The 20,911-nt window shown below is 30.7% G+C and overlaps 2 protein-coding genes across 10 annotated transcripts; both read left to right on the top strand.

The window, feature by feature from the left end:
• Positions 1 to 770: 770 nt before the first annotated feature.
• LOC105205300 (venom allergen 2) lies at positions 771 to 15,072 on the top strand. 8 transcript variants are annotated; one of them, XM_039454195.1, is made up of 5 exons: positions 771 to 928; positions 3,092 to 3,191; positions 3,302 to 3,357; positions 3,811 to 3,931; positions 4,047 to 4,268. In XM_039454195.1, exons 1-5 carry the CDS (start codon positions 893 to 895, stop codon positions 4,148 to 4,150), a joined length of 417 nt encoding a protein of 138 aa, XP_039310129.1. In that variant the 5' UTR covers positions 771 to 892; the 3' UTR covers positions 4,151 to 4,268. The 8 variants fall into 8 exon arrangements, 3 of the variants coding, with proteins under 3 accessions (XP_039310129.1, XP_039310130.1, XP_025991263.2); XM_039454196.1 differs by lacking the exons at positions 3,092 to 3,191; positions 3,302 to 3,357; positions 3,811 to 3,931; positions 4,047 to 4,268 and adding exons at positions 13,906 to 14,005; positions 14,116 to 14,171; positions 14,624 to 14,744; positions 14,860 to 15,072 and having other exon boundaries at positions 791 to 928; XM_026135478.2 differs by lacking the exons at positions 771 to 928; positions 3,092 to 3,191; positions 3,302 to 3,357; positions 3,811 to 3,931; positions 4,047 to 4,268 and adding exons at positions 6,668 to 6,779; positions 13,906 to 14,005; positions 14,116 to 14,171; positions 14,624 to 14,744; positions 14,860 to 15,072.
• A 2,379-nt stretch (positions 15,073 to 17,451) lies between these two features.
• On the top strand, positions 17,452 to 20,911 carry LOC105193315 (venom allergen 2-like). 2 transcript variants are annotated; one of them, XM_026135475.2, is made up of 4 exons: positions 17,452 to 17,558; positions 19,942 to 19,997; positions 20,448 to 20,568; positions 20,684 to 20,911. In XM_026135475.2, exons 2-4 carry the CDS (start codon positions 19,980 to 19,982, stop codon positions 20,785 to 20,787), a joined length of 243 nt encoding a protein of 80 aa, XP_025991260.1. In that variant the 5' UTR covers positions 17,452 to 17,558; positions 19,942 to 19,979; the 3' UTR covers positions 20,788 to 20,911. The 2 variants fall into 2 exon arrangements, with proteins under 2 accessions (XP_025991260.1, XP_039310131.1); XM_039454197.1 differs by lacking the exon at positions 17,452 to 17,558 and adding an exon at positions 19,749 to 19,831.

Below are 20,911 nucleotides of genomic sequence, written 5' to 3'. Positions count from 1 at the left end.
TGTTCTCTACCGCTTCTCGGTTTGAAGGCTTTATTTATTAAATGTATTGTTTAGTTCGACCAATTGTGAGAAACAGAATTGCAATTCTTCAAATCGGTTGCAGTGCGAATTGTAAAGCAATAAGGAATTTCCTGACGCTAATAGTATGTTGAATTATTTCTGTTATTTTCAGGTTGTTTTTGCACTTTGGAAATATTTAAAGTGCGAGCAACGAAGTGATTCCTTGTTGCTATGCATAGCTACAGCTTATGAAAAAAAAAAACGTAGGAACGGAGTTAAAAATGGTGGAGAAAAGCATACAAAAAAATAAAAAAAAGTTTATTACTGTTGTAAAGTACTCTTCAAACCATTTAACTTTTAATTAGAACATTGTTCTCTATTTTTTATAGTTTCAACAATACACGCTTCGAAAAAATAGTATCGATTTTTTTCAAAGGGATGTTTCACTCCCTAAAAGTGCAAACGGGCACGTATAAAAAAATAAGTGTTTCTTATTTTTATATATACTACAACATATTAAAAGCTTGCGTAAATCTAAGACGACCACTTCCAAGTGATCCTTTGTAAGATAAAAATATACAATGCCGAAGTAAAAATAAGTATTGTAACAGGTTTTTTTTTATATTTTTGCGTTACTTTATTGGTCGTATATTTAAGAATTATGTTACTCAGGAACAGATACCTTGCGTCACCAATTTTTTTTTTGACACGGCGGGGATTTTTTGTTATCAGAAAAACGGGAAATCGTGGACTCCGTTGAACATTTAATTTTTTAGATAGATACGACGACTTTTCCAGAATATAAATACACTGTCAAAGTATTCTCAATATGTTAAATGAATAAAGTCTCTCATACAACTTCTCTATATACTAACAACCAAAATATTGAAGAATGAAGTCCTTCGTGCTTGCTACATGTCTGCTAGGTGTAAGTACACAGAAATTATACTATTTTAAATCATAAAATATTAAATGTCAAATTATAATTGTCTGTAATAAAAATATTGTATATGTCGAAGAAAGGAGAGAATTGTGGAACATTATTTCGTTTTTTTTCATTAGCTTAGTAAGTATTAACACAATTCTAACCAACGCCATAGAGTTTTACCAACCACTTTTTAGGTAGAAGTTTATTGGATATATAGCCCAAACATTTTACAATTTATTGAAAAAAGGAAAGAATGCGTTTTTATGAAATGTAGGAAATGGCGAAATACTAACTAATATCATGAAAAAGTACTTTTATTTATAAAAACAAACACAAATTAATAAACTTTCATAGATTTTGCACACAAATCTGTACCATGGAACAAGATTTTAAGAACATTTCATACAATATATTTTATTTAAAAGAAAATGGTTTTTTATACATTTTTATTTAAAAAATCTATCAAATAAAACTCAATACTTCTAAAATAATTTCTTTGCTTCTAATAAACACTCTACCATGATATTGTAAAGTCACAAGAGAGTTGAATGTAACGAACAACTATATTCTACAATCATAGCTCACATATGCCATGATTTTATTTGCTACATTTGTACACGTACATTGCAACACATTAAATTCAATAATATTTTTTAAAATACATTCATGGCCTTTAAGTCAGACTAGAGTTAAAAATTATTATGTAACATTCTTCTTAAGATTATGTAGAGAAATTTACACCTGTAAAATGTTCTGCTAACTGCAAAATTAAAATTTAGTTTTCATAAATATACAGCGAATGCCAATGGTCAGTAAACATCCTACAATGTGTAAAGACTATAAAGAAAAAATTTTAACGGTTGCTCGTAGAATTGAACGTGACGTATATAAGACATCAGGATATTGAATCATCGCATATATCTTCCACAATCACCGTTCTTCTTCTATTTATGTATTAACGTCATATTATATTAAAATTTTTTTATACTTATTGTAATTTTAAAATTATTAATTATTTATTATAGCTAATAAAGTATTTAGATCACATAAGAATTCCTGAAAGATTTACAATGGGCTTAGCTAAAAGATTTCCTTCTACTTTTCAGAAAGTATCACAAAATAATTAATTTGTGATGCCAAGTACAACAGAGAATGTCAGTAAAAACGAGTTTATATAACAATTCATGAAAAGTTTAATAATGTAAAAAAAAATCATTTTATATCTCTTTGGAATTGAGCAGTAAACTTATTTTATTAAAAAAGTATTTATTTTAATATTGCAAAGAAAAGTTTTCTCAACGTTAGATAAAATATAAATGTCCTTTAAAGTAAAAAATGTTCGAAATTATATTTTCTCAGAAATATTTTTTTAGAAATTTCTAAGCTGTTAGTCATCCAAACGTATTGCTAACGTTGCATGACTTCTGCGTGCACAGAAACTGCTACCTAAGTAATGATCCGTAAACACCTTATGTTAACACATGTATAAGAGTGATTGCTTACTTCAATATATGATGTTGAAAACATAAAACATGTAATGAAAGCATATTTTTTAATAAATATGTATAAAGATATATTATAATTATTTTTTTAATTCCACAAAATAGCAGAGTCGATCACACGGGACTATAAGAACACAAATATCAATTGATAAGCTTTACTTTTTAGTCACAAATTCTTCTAAAAGCAAACAGAAAAATTATATCCTTACAAATAAACGCCTACTGGTTTCGGTCACCTACCCTATCGAATATATTAGAACACTGTTAAAAATACTCGAAAAATTTCCCAGAGCTATTTTGAGGAATTTTTAAACTTTTAAAATATAGACCTGGGAGCCAATAAGATATTGTGTTTATAAAACAATTTGCTAGCGAAAAAGAGATGGTGTCATGTGTCCATCTAGAATTAAGAATGAATTCTTAAGCAGTTCAGCTTTTTGAATCATTTTAAACTATAATAAAAAAATGAGCTAATTTTCAATACTAGATGATTTGTTTAAAAAAGTTTGTACGTAATTCTTTTGAATAAAATGTTTGTGAATTTTTCCTGAATAACTGTGCCATCTGTGTATCACGTATCTTTCACAATTTGAAAAAATAATAATTATATGTAAAGTGTTTATATATAATAATAATTAATCTTGCTATTTGGATGTGTTAGTTTGCGCAGATAATTTACGCAGATAACAAAGAACTAAAAATTATACGTAAGGATGTAGCAGAATGTCTAAGAACACTACCAAAATGCGGAAATCAACCAGGTCAGTATTAAATATTAAGTATTAAATTTAAGTAAATATTATGTATAATTTCAATCATAAGATCATATGCATTTGAAATTATATTAACAATATTGTAATATATGTTGCAGATGATCCATTAGCTAGAGTCGATGTATGGCATTGTGCTATGGCCAAACGTGGCGTAGTACGTATTTGTATAAAAACAACAATTATATAAAAATAGATATAATATAAAAATTGCTTGATATGCAAGATAATATATAATTTACTAAAATCTATTTTTAAATTTAGTTATAAAATCTAATCATTGCTAATAATAACACTCTTTGATTATATATTTTAATCAACATACCAAAATAAAAATTTATAATCGAATAAAAATATTAAGTCTATCTCTTTCTCTAAATAACCAATTTTTATTCTATATTAAGTAAGTAAAATAGTTAACATAATTATATATTTCAATTAAACAGAAAGTTGAAAATTATTACTTTCTATAAGATTATAGGAAATTTTTAATATTTTGTAGTCTATAACAGTACACAAATAATGTGTGTTACAGTTGTAACTTATAAATGTTTAAATTTTTCTATTTAGCACTCAAATAACATTAAATAATAAAGTCATATTTGTGTAGTATGACAACCCAGATCCAGCTGTTATAAAAGAAAGAAGTATGAAAATGTGCACCAAGATTATCACTGATCCCGCTAATGTGGAAAATTGCAAGAAAGTTGCTTCTAGATGTGTAGATAGAGGTAATTGATGTACATATACATTCTCTTTAATAAACTTTATGTTTAAGAAAAGCATATTGAGATTATATATTAAGAAATTTTAAATTAGTCATATAATCCTTTTTTTTCATTGTAGAGACTCAAGGCCCAAAATCCAACAGACAGAAAGCAGTAAATATAATAGGATGTGCTTTAAGAGCTGGTGTGGCGGAGACTACAGTGCTAGCCCGTAAAAAATGAGACACATAAAGATTCATTAGAAGTATTTTTCTTGTAATCCTCTTGTTCTTGTAATTATTAACGTTGTGTTGGGTTAATAACAATGTGTTGGGTTAACAATAAAATATTGTGCATATAATAATCACATTTTTCAGAACATTTTCATAAAATCCTACTTTTCACGTATTAATTGCTAACAGATAACAGTATACTCGTACTTATAACTCGTTATTGTTAGAGAAGGTTGTTGTAGAAGCGTAAGTTGCGGAAGAGAATCGCTCCGTAACACAAACTTAAAACATGACTGTATTTATTGATATAAATAATATTCTAAAGGAGAGAAAAAAGAATACAGTTTTTAAAAGCGGTCATGACAAACAAATGAGATTCGCGGGGTTGAAGCTGTACGGGAACAAACGGAAGTGTGACGTTTGAGTGCGAGACACCGACGAAGTGAGCCGCTTAGACACAGGCACAAAGGCGCTCGAGACGCTGAAATAAAAAAAAAAAATTATGTCGAATTATGTTCTTTGACAAAGGTATTATTCGTAGATATCTATGGTATTATTGATATCTGTTTTATCTCGTAACTTTGATAATAATAAGTATTTTTTATTAAAATATAACGATTATATTTATCACAATATCATCTAATAGATTCTAGACTTAAAGACAAAATGTTAATTACTTAGTACACGATTTATAAATATATGATTGTATAATGAGTGGTATATTAATCAAGTATGTTCTTATAATTAAAATTTTATGTCTTTCAATTTTAATATCTAAAAAAACCAAGAAAAATTCGTAATTAATCTATAAAATGATCTGTAGAATAAGTAAATTAATGATTATAAGAGTACTAATATACATAATAAACTTTTTCTCGTATTTTTTAGACAACTTGTATTTACATTTCAACATGTTATATACTTCTTCCATTTTGCGTGTCGATAAATTATTTGCAATCCTTGCTCAAATTAATTATTGTACTTAATAAATAACATCGACTGACGATATGTGATATTAAAAAATACTTTTTTTACTTATTTATAAATATTCTATGCAGAATAAACATTTTATTTTGGTGAGTTATTATAATTAATATTTTATACTCATTTAATTTGTTTGATGTTCTTATAAAAAAAGTTTTGAAAAAGTGGAATAAAGGTAGACTTTGCTTTATTCAGAAACCTTGATATACGAATAAATAATGCACGCATAACATCGAAGAATCTATAATAATTTGAATATGTAGTATACGCTGATAAATAACGTACTAAGGTAAAAAAATTTTATATTTTATTTTTCACCTATATTTATTTCAAATTGCGTATCAGAATGCATTTATTTGCAATGCAACTAACAATGATTCACTTTTATCGCAACAACATTACATATATATAACCATAAAAGTTATCACAAATATTTCATAAAAATTGTATGTACATATAAAACAAATAGAAATAAGTTTACGTATCGCACAAATTGATGCTGTGGGTTTTAATAATCGGATTGCCAATGCGTAAAAACTGCTTATTCATTTTTCCCTTTTAACTATTAAATATGAATTCGTAAAATTCGTTAATTAAATTTGTGTTTACGTACGTGCAGATACATATTGTGCGTCCGTGCGTGCGTGCGAGCATGCGTGCGAGCGTGTGTGTGTGTGTGAGAGTGTAGTAAATCAAGTACTCAAATTACATTACAAACGACGGTCTTAATTGTTCTCTACTACTTCTCGGTTTGCAGGCTTTATTTATTAAATGTATTGTTTAGTTCGACCAATTGTGAGAAACAGAATTGCAATTCTTCAAATCGGTTGCAGTGTGAATTGTAAAGCAATAAGGAATTCCCTGACCCTGATAGTATGTTGAATTATTTCTGTTATTTTCAGGTTGTTTTTGCACTTTGGAAATATTTAAAGTGTGAGCAACGAAGTGATTACTTGTTGCATAGCTACAGCTCATGAAAAAAGAAACGTAGGAACGGAGTTAAAAATGGTGGAGAAAAGCATACAAAAAATTAAAAAAAAAACTTATTACTTTTGTAAAGTACTCTTCAAGCCATTTGACTTTCAATTAGAACATTGTTCTCTATCTTTAATAGTTTCAACAATACACGCTTCGAAAAAAAAGTATCGATTTTTTTCAAAGAGATGTTCCGCTCCCTAAAAGTGCAAACGGGCACGTATAAAAAAATACGTGTCTCTTATTTTTATATATACCACAACATATTAAAAGCTTGCTTAAATCTAAGACGACCACTTTCAAGGAATCCTTTGTAAGATAAAAATATACAATGCGAAAGTAAAAATAAGTATGGTAACAGGTTTTTTTTTATAATTTTGCGTTACTTTATTGGTCGTATATTTAAGAATTATGTTACTCAGGAACAGATATCTTGCATCACCGATTTTTTTTTGACACGCTGGGATTTTTCGTTATCAGAAAAACGTGAAATCGTGGACTCCGTTGAACATTTCATTTTTAGATAGATACCACATCACGACTTTTCCAGAATATAAATACACTGTCAAAGTATTCTCAATATATTAAGTGAATGAAGTCTCTCATACAACTTCTTTATATACTAACAACCAAAATATTGAAGAATGAAGTCCTTCGTGCTTGCTACATGTCTGCTAGGTATAAGTAGAAATTATACTTTTTTAAATTATAAAATATTAAATGTTAAATTATAATTGTCTGTAATAAGAACATTGCACATGTCGAAGAAAGGAGAGAATTGTGGAACATTATTTCGTTTCTTCATTAGTATAGTAAATATTAATACAATTCTAACCAACGCCATAGAGTTTTACCAACCACTTTTTAGGTAAAAGTTTATTGGATATATAGCCCAAACGTTTTACAATTTACTGAAAAAGGGGGAAAATGCGTTTTTATGGAATGTAAGGAGTCGCGGAATACTAACTAATATCATGAAAAAGTATGTTTATTTATAAAAACAAACACAAATTAATGAGCATTCATAGACTTTACACATAAATATGTACCATAGAACAAAATTTTAAGAACATTTCATACAATATATTTTATTTAAAAGAAAATGTTTTTTTATACATTTTTATTTAAAAAATCTATCAAATAAAACTCAATACTTCTAAAATAATTTCTTTGCTTCTAATAAACATTATACAGTCTCTACCATGAGATTGTAAAGTCACAAGAGAGTTGAATGTGACGAACAACTATATTCTACAATCATAGCTTACATATACCATGATTTTATTTGCTACATTTGTACACGCACATTGCAACGCATTAAATTCAATAATATTTTTAAAAATACATTCATGGCCTTTAAGTTAGACTAGAGTTAAAAATTATTATGTAACATTTTTCTTAAAATTATGTAGAGAAATTTACACCTGTAAAAAGTTCTGCTAACTGCAAAATTAAAATTTAGTTTTCATAAACATACAGCGAATGCCAATGGTCAGTAAACATCCTACAATGTGTAAAGACTATAAAGAAAAAATTTTAACGGTTGCTCGTAGAATTGAACATGACGTATATAAGACATCACGATATTGAATCACCGCATATATCTTCCACAATCACCGTTCTTCTTCTATTTATGTATTAACGTCATATTATATTAAGAATTTTTTATACTTATTGTAATATTAAAATCCTTAATTATTTATTATAGCTAATAAAGTATTCAGATGACATAAGAATTCTTAAAAGATTTGCAATGAGTTCAGCTAAAAGAGTTCCTTCTACTTTTCAAAAAGTATCACAAAATAATTTATTTTGTTATGCCGAGTACAACAGAGAATGTCAGTAAAAACGAATTTATATAACAATTCATGAAAAGTTTAATAATGTAAAAAAAATTGTTTTATATCCTTTTGGAATTGGGCAGTAAACTTATTTGATTAAAAAAGTATTTATTTTAATATTGCAAAGAAGGGTTTTCTCGACGTTAGATAAAATAAGAATGTCCTTGAAAGTAAAAAAAATAATCGGAAATATATTTTCTCAGAAATATTTTTTTAGAAATTTCTAAGCTGTTGGTCATCTAAACGTATTGGTAACGTTGCATGACTTCTGCGTGCACAGAAACTGCTACCTAAGTAATGATCCGTAATCACCTTATGTTAATACATGTATAAGAGTGATTGCTTACTTCAATATATGACGTTATAAACATAAAACATGTAATTATGCTCTGTGGTTTTGTCCGTATGGACAATTATACTGTAGTAGTGTTCCTGCTACACTTTATCACCAACAGTTTAGAATAGGCGCCGAAAAACGAAAGGTGGCGCCCTTGATCGGATACTCGCGCCTTCAGTCTCCTACGGTTCTATTCCGTTCCGCCATATCATTGTTTTTCTGTTGCACGCAACCAACAGTTAGTTCGTTTCTCTATTAGATTATTTTGCAGTGAATTATTGTTCTCAATATGTCTAAACATAAGCATAGGCATCGTTATTGTTCTGTGAGACGATCAGGGAAACGAGATTCAAGAAATTCATCGAGAGATCCCGTCTATCTGACAGATCTCGACGCATCCTTAATAGAGGTTAACTCACGCGCCTCATGCGGGGACTCCCCTGCCCCCTCATCTCAACGTGATGAGTTGACTTCGGCACTCAGGGAGATCCTCGTTTTTATGAAAGAGTACACCACTCCGAGGATTCCTGAAATAGACGCTTTGGGTCATATCCAGGACGTCGTACCAGAGGACATCGTACCGGGAAACATTGTTGCGAAGGACATAGTAACAGGACACGTCATGGCCGAGGACACTGATCCTTCCCTGTTGGAAGAGCTACAAATCTCTCATACAGAGGTTAACGGGCAGGCAGATAGGCAGACGGTTCTTCAGAACCGGGGCGGCGAACCAGGTATGTTCCTTCGTTACGGCAAAGAAGGAACATAACCGATTGCCTTATCTGTCCATGCTTCTTTCTTTTTTCGGACCAACGGTGTCCACCGACAGTTTGCTTCGACCCAGAGGTAATTATTGCGAGCTCGCTAGATATAGATAAAGAAAATGACGCTTCTTTGATAAACGAATTGTTCGGAGAGCATCCAGTTTCAAATGAGTCTCCCTGGGACTCTACGGTTTTCAAATTTACTAAAGGTGAAGTTCGCTCAGGTCTGAAAGAAGAGCTGCGTACAAATCTGCTCTCAAAATTCGAAATTAAAGGAAGTTTAGCAGATATCGCACCCCCTAAGTTAAACAACGAAATAAGGTCGGCGTTGTCAAAACATCATAGCGTCTTAAAGCGGGACGAATACTAATGTAAAACTCAGTTACAGGTAGGCGCTTGCCTCAACGTTTTCGGCTCAGGAATTTCAAATATCTTGAAAGCCTATCAAGGCCGACCTTTGCAGCCGAATGTAAAATCTGCTATTGCAAAATTGGCGGATGACATCCACCTACTGGCGGACCACCAGTATAGGCTGTCCCTAGCTAGACAATCAGTCATCAAGCCATATCTGACATTTGTAGGGAAGTCAGCAGCCGATCAATCCGCAGTTGACGAATGGCTCTTTGGCTCGACTTTTGCAGAAGGTTTGAAGTCAGCCCAAGCTTGTGAAAAAGCAGGCAAGGACCTATCGAGGTTTTCTTCAGGATCTAGTGCATTGACTAAAACAGGCTATCAACTTAGTCAACAACAGCCAACAAAGGAGCTCCTAACCTATAAGGGAAACCGCAAAGCCCCTGTGTCGAAACAAGCACCCACGGTTCGCAGCACAGTGGCCAGAACGAAGTCGGACCGATCCCGCAGCACTCGCCACCGATCTCGCTCCCGGACACGATCTCACCGTTAGAAGAAGTAAGAACGGCTGGTAGACTCTCAAAATATATATTGCAGTGGAAAAAGGTAACGCGGGATCCAGAGGTATTAAAAGCTATTCGAGGCTATGAAATACCCTTCTCCTCATCCCCGCCCTCCGTAATCGTTTACAAGAGCCGAATTTCTCTACAGCCATGGCCGAGGCCTGCGATAAAGAAATTCTGCTCCTACTTTCGAAGGTTTCTATAACAGCCACTTCACCCTCTGCGGATCAATTTTTATCACAATTCTTTCTCATAGAAAAGACATCGGGTGGAATGCGTTTTATCTTGAATTTAAAAGATTTGAATTATTTTTTATCTCCCCCTCATTTTCAGTTAGAGGATTGGCGCATGGTGATTCAATTGATGGTCCAGGATTCATGGATGGCGACTATAGATTTGGAAGATGCTTACTTACTCGTCCCAATCTCTCCCAGAAGTCGCCGTTTTCTCCGTTTTCAGTGGCGTAGCGTCACGTATGAGTTCGCAGCCTTGCCTTTTGGGCTCTCCACAGCACCATATATATTCACCAAAATTTTGAAACCAGTATTGGCCCGATTGCGGAATGAAGGATTTTGCTCGGTTGTCTATCTGATTTTCTGCTTTTCGAGTCCTCGCGGGAGGACTGCTTGGAAAATCTAAACGCTTCCATGAACTTGCTTTCGTCTTTAGGTTTCCTTATTAATTTTTCGAAATTGCAACTTATCCCTGCATAATCCTGCAAATACTTGGAGTTTATTTTTAATTCCGTGGTGTAGTCGATTGCGATTCCCCCCAAAAGACGCTCAGCTCATCTTAAAATGATCTCCGTTTTCTCAAGAAAATCTAAATGCCGATTTAAAGATTTTGCAAGCATGATCGGCTCGCTAATTTCAATATGTCCGGCGGTGCAGTACGGACTCCTGTATACTAAAGAATTCGAGAGAGAAAAATTTCTAGCACTAAGGGATGAAAATGGTAATTATATGGCAAAATGAAAATTTCTCTCCACTTGGCTAAAGAGTTCCAATGGTGGATTAAGATCTTGTCTGATCATAATCAGGCTTATTTTATCCGTTCAAATACAGCAGTTCGAGAAATATTTTCAGAAATCCGTCCATATAAACTTCCTTGAACTAAAAGTTGCTTTTTATGGTTTGAAATGTTTTGCAGAGGATCTTTCTAATTGCAACATCCTTCTCCGCATAGATAACACGACAGCGATATCATACATCAAGCGTTTTGGTTCTATTCAGTACCCGCATCTATCAGCCTTAGCAAAACAAATCTGGTCATGGTGCGAAAAGCGTAATATTTTGTTATTTGCATCTTATATTGCCTCAATCGATAACTCTATCGCTGATCGAGAATCTAGAATAGTGAGTCTAGATACTGAGTGGTCCTTATCACAAGCCGCCTTTTCGATGATTCGGTCACAATTTAGCCCTTTTGACATAGATCTATTTGCTTCAATTATTAATGCAAAATGTGCAATTTACGTATCTTGGTTCTCAGATCCGGGCTCTATAGGAGTAGATGCATTTACATTTTCTTGGTCAGGTGTAAGATTTTTTTGCATTTCCTCCCTTCATTTTAATACCTCGAGTCCTTCGGAAAATTATAAACGATAAGGCGAAGGGTGTTGTGGTAGTGCCCTGGTGGCCTTCACTAGCCTGGTTCCCCTTGTTTTGCCGTCTTCTAACCAGAGAGCCCATAATATTCTCGCCATCCTACGATTTGCTCTCTTTTCCTTTCAGAGACCACCACCCTGCATGGAGAACTCTTCTCCTGGCGGCAGGGAGCTTATCCGGCTAGCCTTTCAAAATAGAGAAGTTCCGCAGAGGGCTCTGGAGGCTATGTTAGCTTCATTATCTACTTCAACAGTTAGGCAATACTCTAAGCCTTTGAAAGACTGGTGGTTTTATTGCCAATCCATTTCGATTTCTTCTTTCGCACCAAGCCCTGCTCAATTTTTAGAGTTTTTAGCTCAAGAGCTGCAACAACCAAACTCATACTCAACAATTAACACCATGCGTAGCGCTATTTCTCTTATTACGCATAACGAGATAGGAAATCACGCGTTAATAAAACGCTTTTGTAAAGGAGTAGGAGTCCTGAAACCTCCTCGCCCTCGTTATGACCTTATTTGGGATCCGGCTCCAGTACTAGCTAAACTCGCCACCTGGCTCCCTTATGATTCGTTTTCGCTTGATGTTATTACAAAGAAATTGATCTTACTCCTCGCCGTGGACACCGGTCAACGTGTACAGACGCTTGCGTCTTTTAAACTATCTCAAATTTTTATGGGGGATAAACTTGTTATCAAAGTACCAGGGCGCATTAAAACATCCGCCCCAGGTCGTTCACAACCGTCCTTCTCGTTCTCTCCATTTGAAGGGCCGTTGGTCAACAGACAATTAGTCGCTGGTTACGTTCGAGCCTAGAAGACTGTGGAGTTAGGACCGATTTTTTCGCATCACACAGTACGCGCCACGCTTCAACTTCTCGGGCAGCCCAAGAAAGAGTAACTTTAGTTTTAATAAAACGGGCTGCAGGTTGGTCGAGGTCATCCCAAATTTTCGCGCGTTTTTATAACCGTTCAATTATAAATCCGGAAGAATTCAGCATTTCCGTCATACAGCATTAAATATTCATAGGTCTTACTGAATTTGAAAGATTCATAGATAAAACTTTCACACCTTATAGATAAGACTTTATAGATAAGAGCAGGAGTACTTGAAGCTATTTTAGAACCTGCGAAAAGCGTTTGTCCTCTCTTTCTATTCCGTTACTTGTTAATCTAGGTTTTAGTAACGCATAAACGTGTAATGTAATTAAGTTACTGACAAGAAATATCGACAAGATACATTCTTTTGTATTAAGATGTTCACTAAACAGAAAAACTAACGAGAAGAATCTAGTTTTCTTCTTTTTTTTCAAAACGCAAATCGCCTTCTAAACATCTACAGTATAATTGTCCATACGGACAAAACCACAGAGCATAATTATAAAATCAAACGAACTCACCGAGTGAAGTTCGATTTGAATTATGCTTGTGGTTTTGTCCGTATGGACCTTTTTCCCTCCCATAATAGAATTTTCCCACCCAATCTTAAAATTTATTTAGACGATTTGCTTTATTCTCTGAACAAATGATATGGCGGAACGGAATAGAACCGTAGGAGACTGAAGGCGTAAGTATCCGATCAAGGGCGCCACCTTTCGTTTTTCGGCGCCCATTCTAAACTGTTGGTGACAAAGTATAGCAGGAACACTACTATAGTATAATTGTCCATACGGACAAAACCACAAGCATAATTCAAATCGAACTTCACTCGGTGAGTTCGTTTGATTTTATAATTAAAGCATATTTTTTAATAAATATGTATAAAAATATATTTTTTTTTAATTCCACAAAATAGCAGAGACGATCACACGGGACTATAAGTACACAAATATTGATTGATAAGCTTTACTTTTTGAGTCACAAATTCCTCTAAAAGCAAACAGAAAAATTATATCCTTATAAATAAACGCCTACTGGTTTCGGTCACTTACCCTATCGAATATATTAGAACACTGTTAAAAATACTCGAAAAATTTCACAAAGCTATTTTGAGGAATATTTAAACTTTTAAAATATAGACCTGGGAGCCAATGAGATATTGCGTTTATAAAACAATTAACTAGCGAAAAAGAGATGGGGTCATGTGTCCATCTAGAATTAAGAATAAATTCTTAAGCAGTTCAGCTTTTTGAATCATTTTAAACTAAAAAAGATGAGCTAATTTTCAATACTAGATGATTTGTTTGAAAAGTTCGTACGTAATTTGTTTGAATAAAATGTTTGTGAATTTTTCCTGAATAACTGTGCCATCTGGGTATCACGTATCTTTTACAATTTGAAAAACAAATAATTATATGTAAAGTGTTTATATACAATAATAATTAATCTTGCTATTTGGATGTGTTAGTTTGTGCAGATAATTTATGCAGATATTGAAGCACAAAGAGTGCTACGTAGAGATATTGCAGAATGTGCAAGAACATTACCAAAATGCGTAAATCAACCAGGTCAATATTAAATATTAAGTATTAATTTCAAGCAAATATTATGTATAATTTCAATCAAAAGATCATATGCATTTGAAATTATATTAACAATATTGTAATATATGTTGCAGATGATCCGTTAGCTAGAGTCGATGTATGGCATTGTGCTATGTCCAAGCGTGGCGTAGTACGTATTTGTATAAAAACAACAATTATATAAAAATAGATATAATATAAAAATTGCTTGATATGCAAGATAATATATAATTTACTAAAATCTAATTTTAAATTTAATTATAAAATCTAATTATTGCTAATAATAACACTCTTTGATTATATATTTTAATTAACATACCAAAATAAAAATTTATAATCGAATAAAAATATTAAGTTTATCTCTTTCTCTAAATGACTAATTTTTATTCTATATTAAATAAGTAAAATAGTTAACATAATTATATATTTCTATTAAACAGAAAGTTGAAAATTGTTATTTTCTATAAGATTATATGAAATTTTTAATATTTTGTAGTCTCTTTTGTACACAAATAATGTGTGTTATAGTTGTAACTTATAAATATTTAAATTTTTCTATTTAGCAGACAAATAACATTAAATAATAAAGTCATATTTGTGTAGTATGACAACCCAGCTCCAGCTGTTGTAAAAAAAAAAAATTTGAAAGTGTGCCCCAAGATTATCACTGATCCCGCTGATGTGGAAAATTGCAAAAAAGTTGTTTCTAGATGTGTAGATAGAGGTAATTGATGTACATGTACATTCTCCTTAATAAAATTTATCTTTAAGTAAAGTATATTGAGATTATATATTAAGAAATTTTAAATTAGTCATATAATCCTTTTTTTTCATTGTAGAGACTCAACGCCCAAGATCCAACAGACAGAAGGCAATAAATATAACAGGATGTATTTTAAGAGCTGGTGTGGTGGAGACTACAGTGCTAGCCCGTGAAAAATGAGACACATAAAGTTTTATTGGAAGTATTTTTCTTGTAATTATTAACGTTGTGTTGGGTTAATAACAATGTGTTGGGTTAACAATAAAATATTGTGCATATGGTAATCACATTTTTCAGAACATTTTCATACAGTCCTACTTTTCACGTATTAATTACTAACAGATAACAGTATACTCGTATTTACAATTCGTAATTGTTAGAGGAGGTTGTTGTAGAGGCGTAGGTTGCGGAAGAAAATCGCTCCAAAACACAAACTTAAAACATGACTGTATTTATTGATATAAATAATAAAGGAGAGAAAAAAGAATAGAGTTTTTAAAAAGCGGTCGTGACAAACAAATGAGATTCGCGGGGTTGAAACTGTACGGGAACAAACGGAAGTGTGACGTTTGAGTGCGAGACATCGACGAAGTGAACCGCTTAGACATAGACACGAAGGCGCTCGAGGCGCTGAAATATAAAAAAAAAATTATGTCGAATTATATTCTTTGACAAAGGTATTATTGGAATCTATTTTATCCAATAACTTTGATAATAATAAGTATTTTTTATTAAAATTTAACGATTATATTTATCACAATATCATCTAATAGATTCTAGACTTAAAGTTACAAAATATTAATTACATACTACACGATTTATAAAAATATTATTGCATAATGAGTGGTGTATTAATCAAGTATGTTCTTACAATTAAAATTTTATGTCTTTCAAATTTAATATCTAAAAAAAACCAAAAAAAAAATCGTAATTAATCTATAAAATAATTAATCTGTAGAATAAATAAATTAATGATTATAAGAGTACTAATATACATAATGAACTTTTTTCTCGTATTTTTTAGACAACTTGTATTTACGTTTCAACATGTTATATACTTTTTCCTTTTTGCGTGTCGATAAATTATTTGCAATTCTTGTTCAAATTAATTATAGTACTTAATAAATAACATCCACTGACAATATATGATATTAAAAAATACTTTTTTTACTTATTTATAAATATTCTATGCAGAATAAACATTTTATTTTGGTGAGTTATTGTAATTAATATTTTATTCTCATTTAATTTGTTTGATGTTTTTATAAAAAAGTTTTGAAAAAGTGGAATAAAGGTAAACTTTGCTTTACTCAGAAACCTTGATATACGAATAAATAAAGCATGCATGACATCAAAGAATCTATAATAATTTGAATATGTAGTATATGAGTACGTTGATAAATAACGTACTAAAGTAAAAAAATTTTATATTTTATCTTTCACTTATATTTATTTCAAATTGCGTATCAGAATGCATTTATTTGCAATGCAACTAACAATGATTCACTTTTATCGCAACAACATTACATATATATAACCATAAAAATTATCACAAATATTTCATAAAAATTGTATGTACATATAAAACAAATAGAAATAAGTTTACGTATCGTACAAATTGCTGCAGTGGGTTTTAATAATCGGATTGCCAATACATAAAAACTTAATCATTTTTCCTTTTTACCTATTAAATATGAATTCGTAAAAAATTTCGATTTTAATTAAATTTGTGTTTACGTACGTGATGCGTGCGATGCGTATTGTGCGTGTGTGCGTGCGTGCGAGCGTGCGTGCGTGCGTGTGAGTGTAGTAAATCAAGTAACTCAAATTACATTACGAACGACGGTCTTAATTGTTCTCTACCGCTTCTCGGTTTGCAGGCTTTATTTATTAAATGTATTGTTTAGTTCTACCAATTGTGAGAAACAGAATTGCAATTCTTCAAATCGGTTGCAGTGCGAATTGTAAAGCAATAAGGAATTCCCTGACGCTGATATGTTGAATTATTTCTGTTATTTTCAGGTTGTTTTTGCACTTTGGAAATATTTAAAGTGCGAGCAACGAAGTGATTCCTTGTTGCTATGCATAGCTACAGCTCATGAAAAAAAAAAACGTAGGAACTGAGTTAAAAATGGTGGAGAAAAGCATACAAAAAATTAAAAAAAAACTTATTACTGTGGTAAAGTACTCTTCAAACCATTTAACTTTCAATTAGAACATTGTTCTCTATCTTTAATAGTTTCAACAATACACGCTTCGAAAAAAAAGTATCGATTTTTTTCAAAGAGATGTTTCGCTCCCTAAAAGTGCAAACGGGCACGTATAAAAAAATACGTGTCTCTTATTTTTATATATAATACAACATATTAAAAGCTTGCGTAAATCTAAGACGGCCACTTTCAAGTGATCCTTTGAAAGATAAAAATATACAATGCGAAAGTAAAAATAAGTATTGTAACAGGTTTTTTTTATATTTTTGCGTTACTTTATTGGTCATATATTTAAGAATTATGTTACTCAGGAACAGATATCTTGCACCGATTTTTTTTGACACGCTGGGATTTTTCGTTATCAGAAAAACGGGAAATCGTGGACTCCGTTGAACATTTAATTTTTAGATAGATATCACATCACGACTTTTCCAGAATATAAATACACTGTCAAAGTATTCTCAATATGTTAAATGAATAAAGTCTCTCATACAACTTCTCTATATACTAACAACCAAAATATTGAAGAATGAAGTCCTTCGTGCTTGCTACATGTCTGCTAGGGGTAAGTACACAGAAATTATACTATTTTAAATCATAAAATATTAAATGTTAAATTATAATTGTCTGTAATAAGAACATTGCACATGTCGAAGAAAGGAGAGAATTGTGGAACATTATTTCGTTTCTTCATTAGTATAGTAAATATTAATACAATTCTAACCAACGCCATAGAGTTTTACCAACCACTTTTTAGGTAAAAGTTTATTGGATATATAGCCCAAACGTTTTACAATTTACTGAAAAAGGGAGAAAATTCGTTTTTATGGAATGTAAGGAGTGGCGGAATACTAACTAATGTCATGAAAAAGTACGTTTATTTATAAAAACAAACACAAATTAATGAGCATTCATAGACTTTATACACAAATATGTACCATGGAACAAGATTTTAAGAACATTTCATAAAATATATTATATTTGAAAAAAATGTTTTTCTATACATTTTTACTTAAAAAATTTATCAAATAAAACTCAATACTTCTAAAATAATTTCTTTGCTTCTAATAAACATTATACAATCTCTAGCATGAGATTGTAAAGTCACAAGAGAGTTGGATGTGACGAACAACTATTCTACAATCATAGCTCACATATATCATGCTTTATTTGCTACATTTGTACACACACATTGCAACACATTAAATTCAATAATATTTTTAAAAATTTACATTCATGGCTTTAAGTTAGACTAGAGTTAAAAAATTATTATGTAACGTTCTTCTTATAATTACATACAGAATTTACACCTATAAAAGTTCTGCTAACTGCAAAATTAAAATTTAGTTTTCATAAATATACAGCGAATGCCAATGATCAGTAAACATCCTACAATGTGTAAAAACTAAAACGAAAAAATTTTAACGGTTGCTCGTAGAATTCAACATAACGTATATAAGACATCACGATATTGAATCACCGCATATATATTCCACAATCACCGTTCTTCTTCTATTTATGTATTAACGTCATATTATATTAAGACTTTTTTATACTTATTGTAATATTAAAATCCTTAATTATTTATTATAACTAATAAAGTATTCAGATGACTCATTGCAAATCTTTTAAGAATTCTTAAAAGATTTGCAATGAGTTCAGCTAAAAGAGTTCCTTCTACTTTTCAAAAAGTATCACAAAATAATTCATTTTGTGATGCCGAGTACAACAGAGAATGTCAGTAAAAACGAGTTTATATAACAATTCATGAAGAGTTTAATAATGTAAAAAAAATCGTTTTATATCCTTTTGGAATTGGGCAGTAAACTTATTTGATTAAAAAAGTATTTATTTTAATATTGCAAAGAAAGGTTTTCTCGACGTTAGATAAAATAAGAATGTCCTTGAAAGTAAAAAAAATAATCGGAAATATATTTTCTCAGAAATATTTTTTTAGAAATTTCTAAGCTGTTAGTCATCTAAACGTATTGGTAACGTTGAATGACTTCTGCGTGCACAGAAACTGCTACCTAAGTAATGATCCGTAATCACCTTATGTTAATACATGTATAAGAGTGATTGCTTACTTCAATATATGACGTTAAAAACATAAAACATGTAATTAAAGCATATTTTTTTAATAAATATGTATAAAAATATTTTTTTTTTTAATTCCACAAAATAGCAGAGTCGATCACACGGGACTATAAGTACACAAATATTGATTGATAAGCTTTACTTTTTGAGTCACAAATTCCTCTAAAAGCAAACAGAAAAATTATATCCTTACAAATAAACGCCTACTGATTTCGGTCACCTACCCTATCGAATATATTAGAACACTGTTAAAAATACTCGAAAAATTTCCCAAAGCTATTTTGAGGAATTTTTAATCTTTTAAAATATAGACCTGGGAGCCAATGAGATATTGCGTTTATAAAACAATTAACTAGCGAAAAAGAGATGGTGTCATGTGTCCATCTAGAATTAAGAATGAATTCTTAAGCAGTTCAGCTTTTTGAATCATTTTAAACTAAAAAAAATGAGCTAATTTTCAATACTAGATGATTTGTTTGAAAAAGTTCGTACGTAATTCTTTTGAATAAAATGTTTGTGAATTTTTCCTGAATAACTGTGCCATCTGTGTATCACGTATCTTTTACAATTTGAAAAAAAAATAATTATATGTAAAGTGTTTATATACATTAATAATTAGTCTTGCTATTTGGATGTGTTAGTTTACGCAGATAATTTATGCAGATATTGAAACACAAAGAATGCTACGTAAGGATATGACAGAATGTGCAAGAACATTACCAAAATACGTAAATCAACCAGGTCAATATTAAATATTAAGTATTAATTTTAAGCAAACATTATGTATAATTTCAATCATAAGATCATATGCATTTGAAATTATATTAACAATATTGTAATATATGTTGCAGATGATCCGGTAGCTAGAGTCGATGTATAGCATTGTGCTATGGCCAAGCGTGGCGTAGTACGTATTTGTATAAAAACAACAATTATATAAAAATGGATATAATATAAAAATTGCTTAATATGCAAGATAATATATAATTTACTATAATTTAATTTTAAATTTAATTATAAAATTAATTATTGCTAATAATAATACTCTGATTATATATTTTAATTAACATACCAAAATAAAAATTTATAATCGAATAAAAATATTAAGTTTATCTCTTTCTCTAAATAACTAATTTTTATTCTATATTAAGTAAGTAAAATAGTTAACATAATTATATATTTCAATTAAACAGAAAGTTGAAAATTATTATTTTCTATAAGATTATATGAAATTTTTAATATTTTGTAGTCTATAACAGTACACAAATAATGTGTGTTACAGTTGTAATTTATAAATGATTAAATTTTTCTATTTAGCAGACAAATAACATTAAATAATAAAGTCATATTTGTGTAGTATGACAACCCAGCTCCAGCTGTTATAAAAGAAAGAAGTGTGAAAATATGCTCCAAGATTATCACTGATCCCGCTAATGTGGAAAATTGCAAGGAAGTTGTTTCTAGATGTATAGATAAAGGTAATTGATGTACATGTACATTCTCTTTAATAAAATTTATCTTTAAGTAAAGTATATTGAGATTATATATTAAGAAATTTTAAATTAGTCATATAATCCTTTTTTTTCATTGTAGAGACTCAACGCCCAAGATCCAACACACAGAAGGCAATAAATATAACAGGATGTATTTTAAGAGCTGGTGTGGTGGAGACTACAGTGCTAGCCCGTGAAAAATGAGACACATAAAGTTTTATTGGAAGTATTTTTCTTGTAATCCTCTTGTTCTTGTAATTATTAACGTTGTGTTGGGTTAATAACAATGTGTTGGGTTAACAATAAAATATTGTGCATATGGTAATCA

The sequence above is a fragment of the Solenopsis invicta genome, chromosome 10 (assembly GCF_016802725.1).
Source record: "Solenopsis invicta isolate M01_SB chromosome 10, UNIL_Sinv_3.0, whole genome shotgun sequence".
NCBI classification, from domain to species: domain Eukaryota; kingdom Metazoa; phylum Arthropoda; class Insecta; order Hymenoptera; family Formicidae; genus Solenopsis; species Solenopsis invicta.
The sequence above is the reverse complement of the archived record's forward strand: the minus strand, read 5'-3'. Positions and strand labels throughout refer to the sequence as shown.

What these genes read in the sequence shown, in the direction of transcription:
- LOC105205300 (XM_039454196.1), top strand. Translation starts at nt 893, where the DNA reads ATGAAGTCCTTCGTGCTTGCTACATGTCTGCTAGGT. An exon ending in TTGCTACATGTCTGCTAGGT is followed by an intron (nt 929 to 13,905) that starts GTAAGTACACAG and finishes TGGATGTGTTAG; the next exon opens with TTTGTGCAGATAATTTATGC. An exon ending in TTCTAGATGTGTAGATAGAG is followed by an intron (nt 14,745 to 14,859) that starts GTAATTGATGTA and finishes TTTTCATTGTAG; the next exon opens with AGACTCAACGCCCAAGATCC.
- LOC105193315 (XM_026135475.2), top strand. An exon ending in TTCTAGATGTATAGATAAAG is followed by an intron (nt 20,569 to 20,683) that starts GTAATTGATGTA and finishes TTTTCATTGTAG; the next exon opens with AGACTCAACGCCCAAGATCC.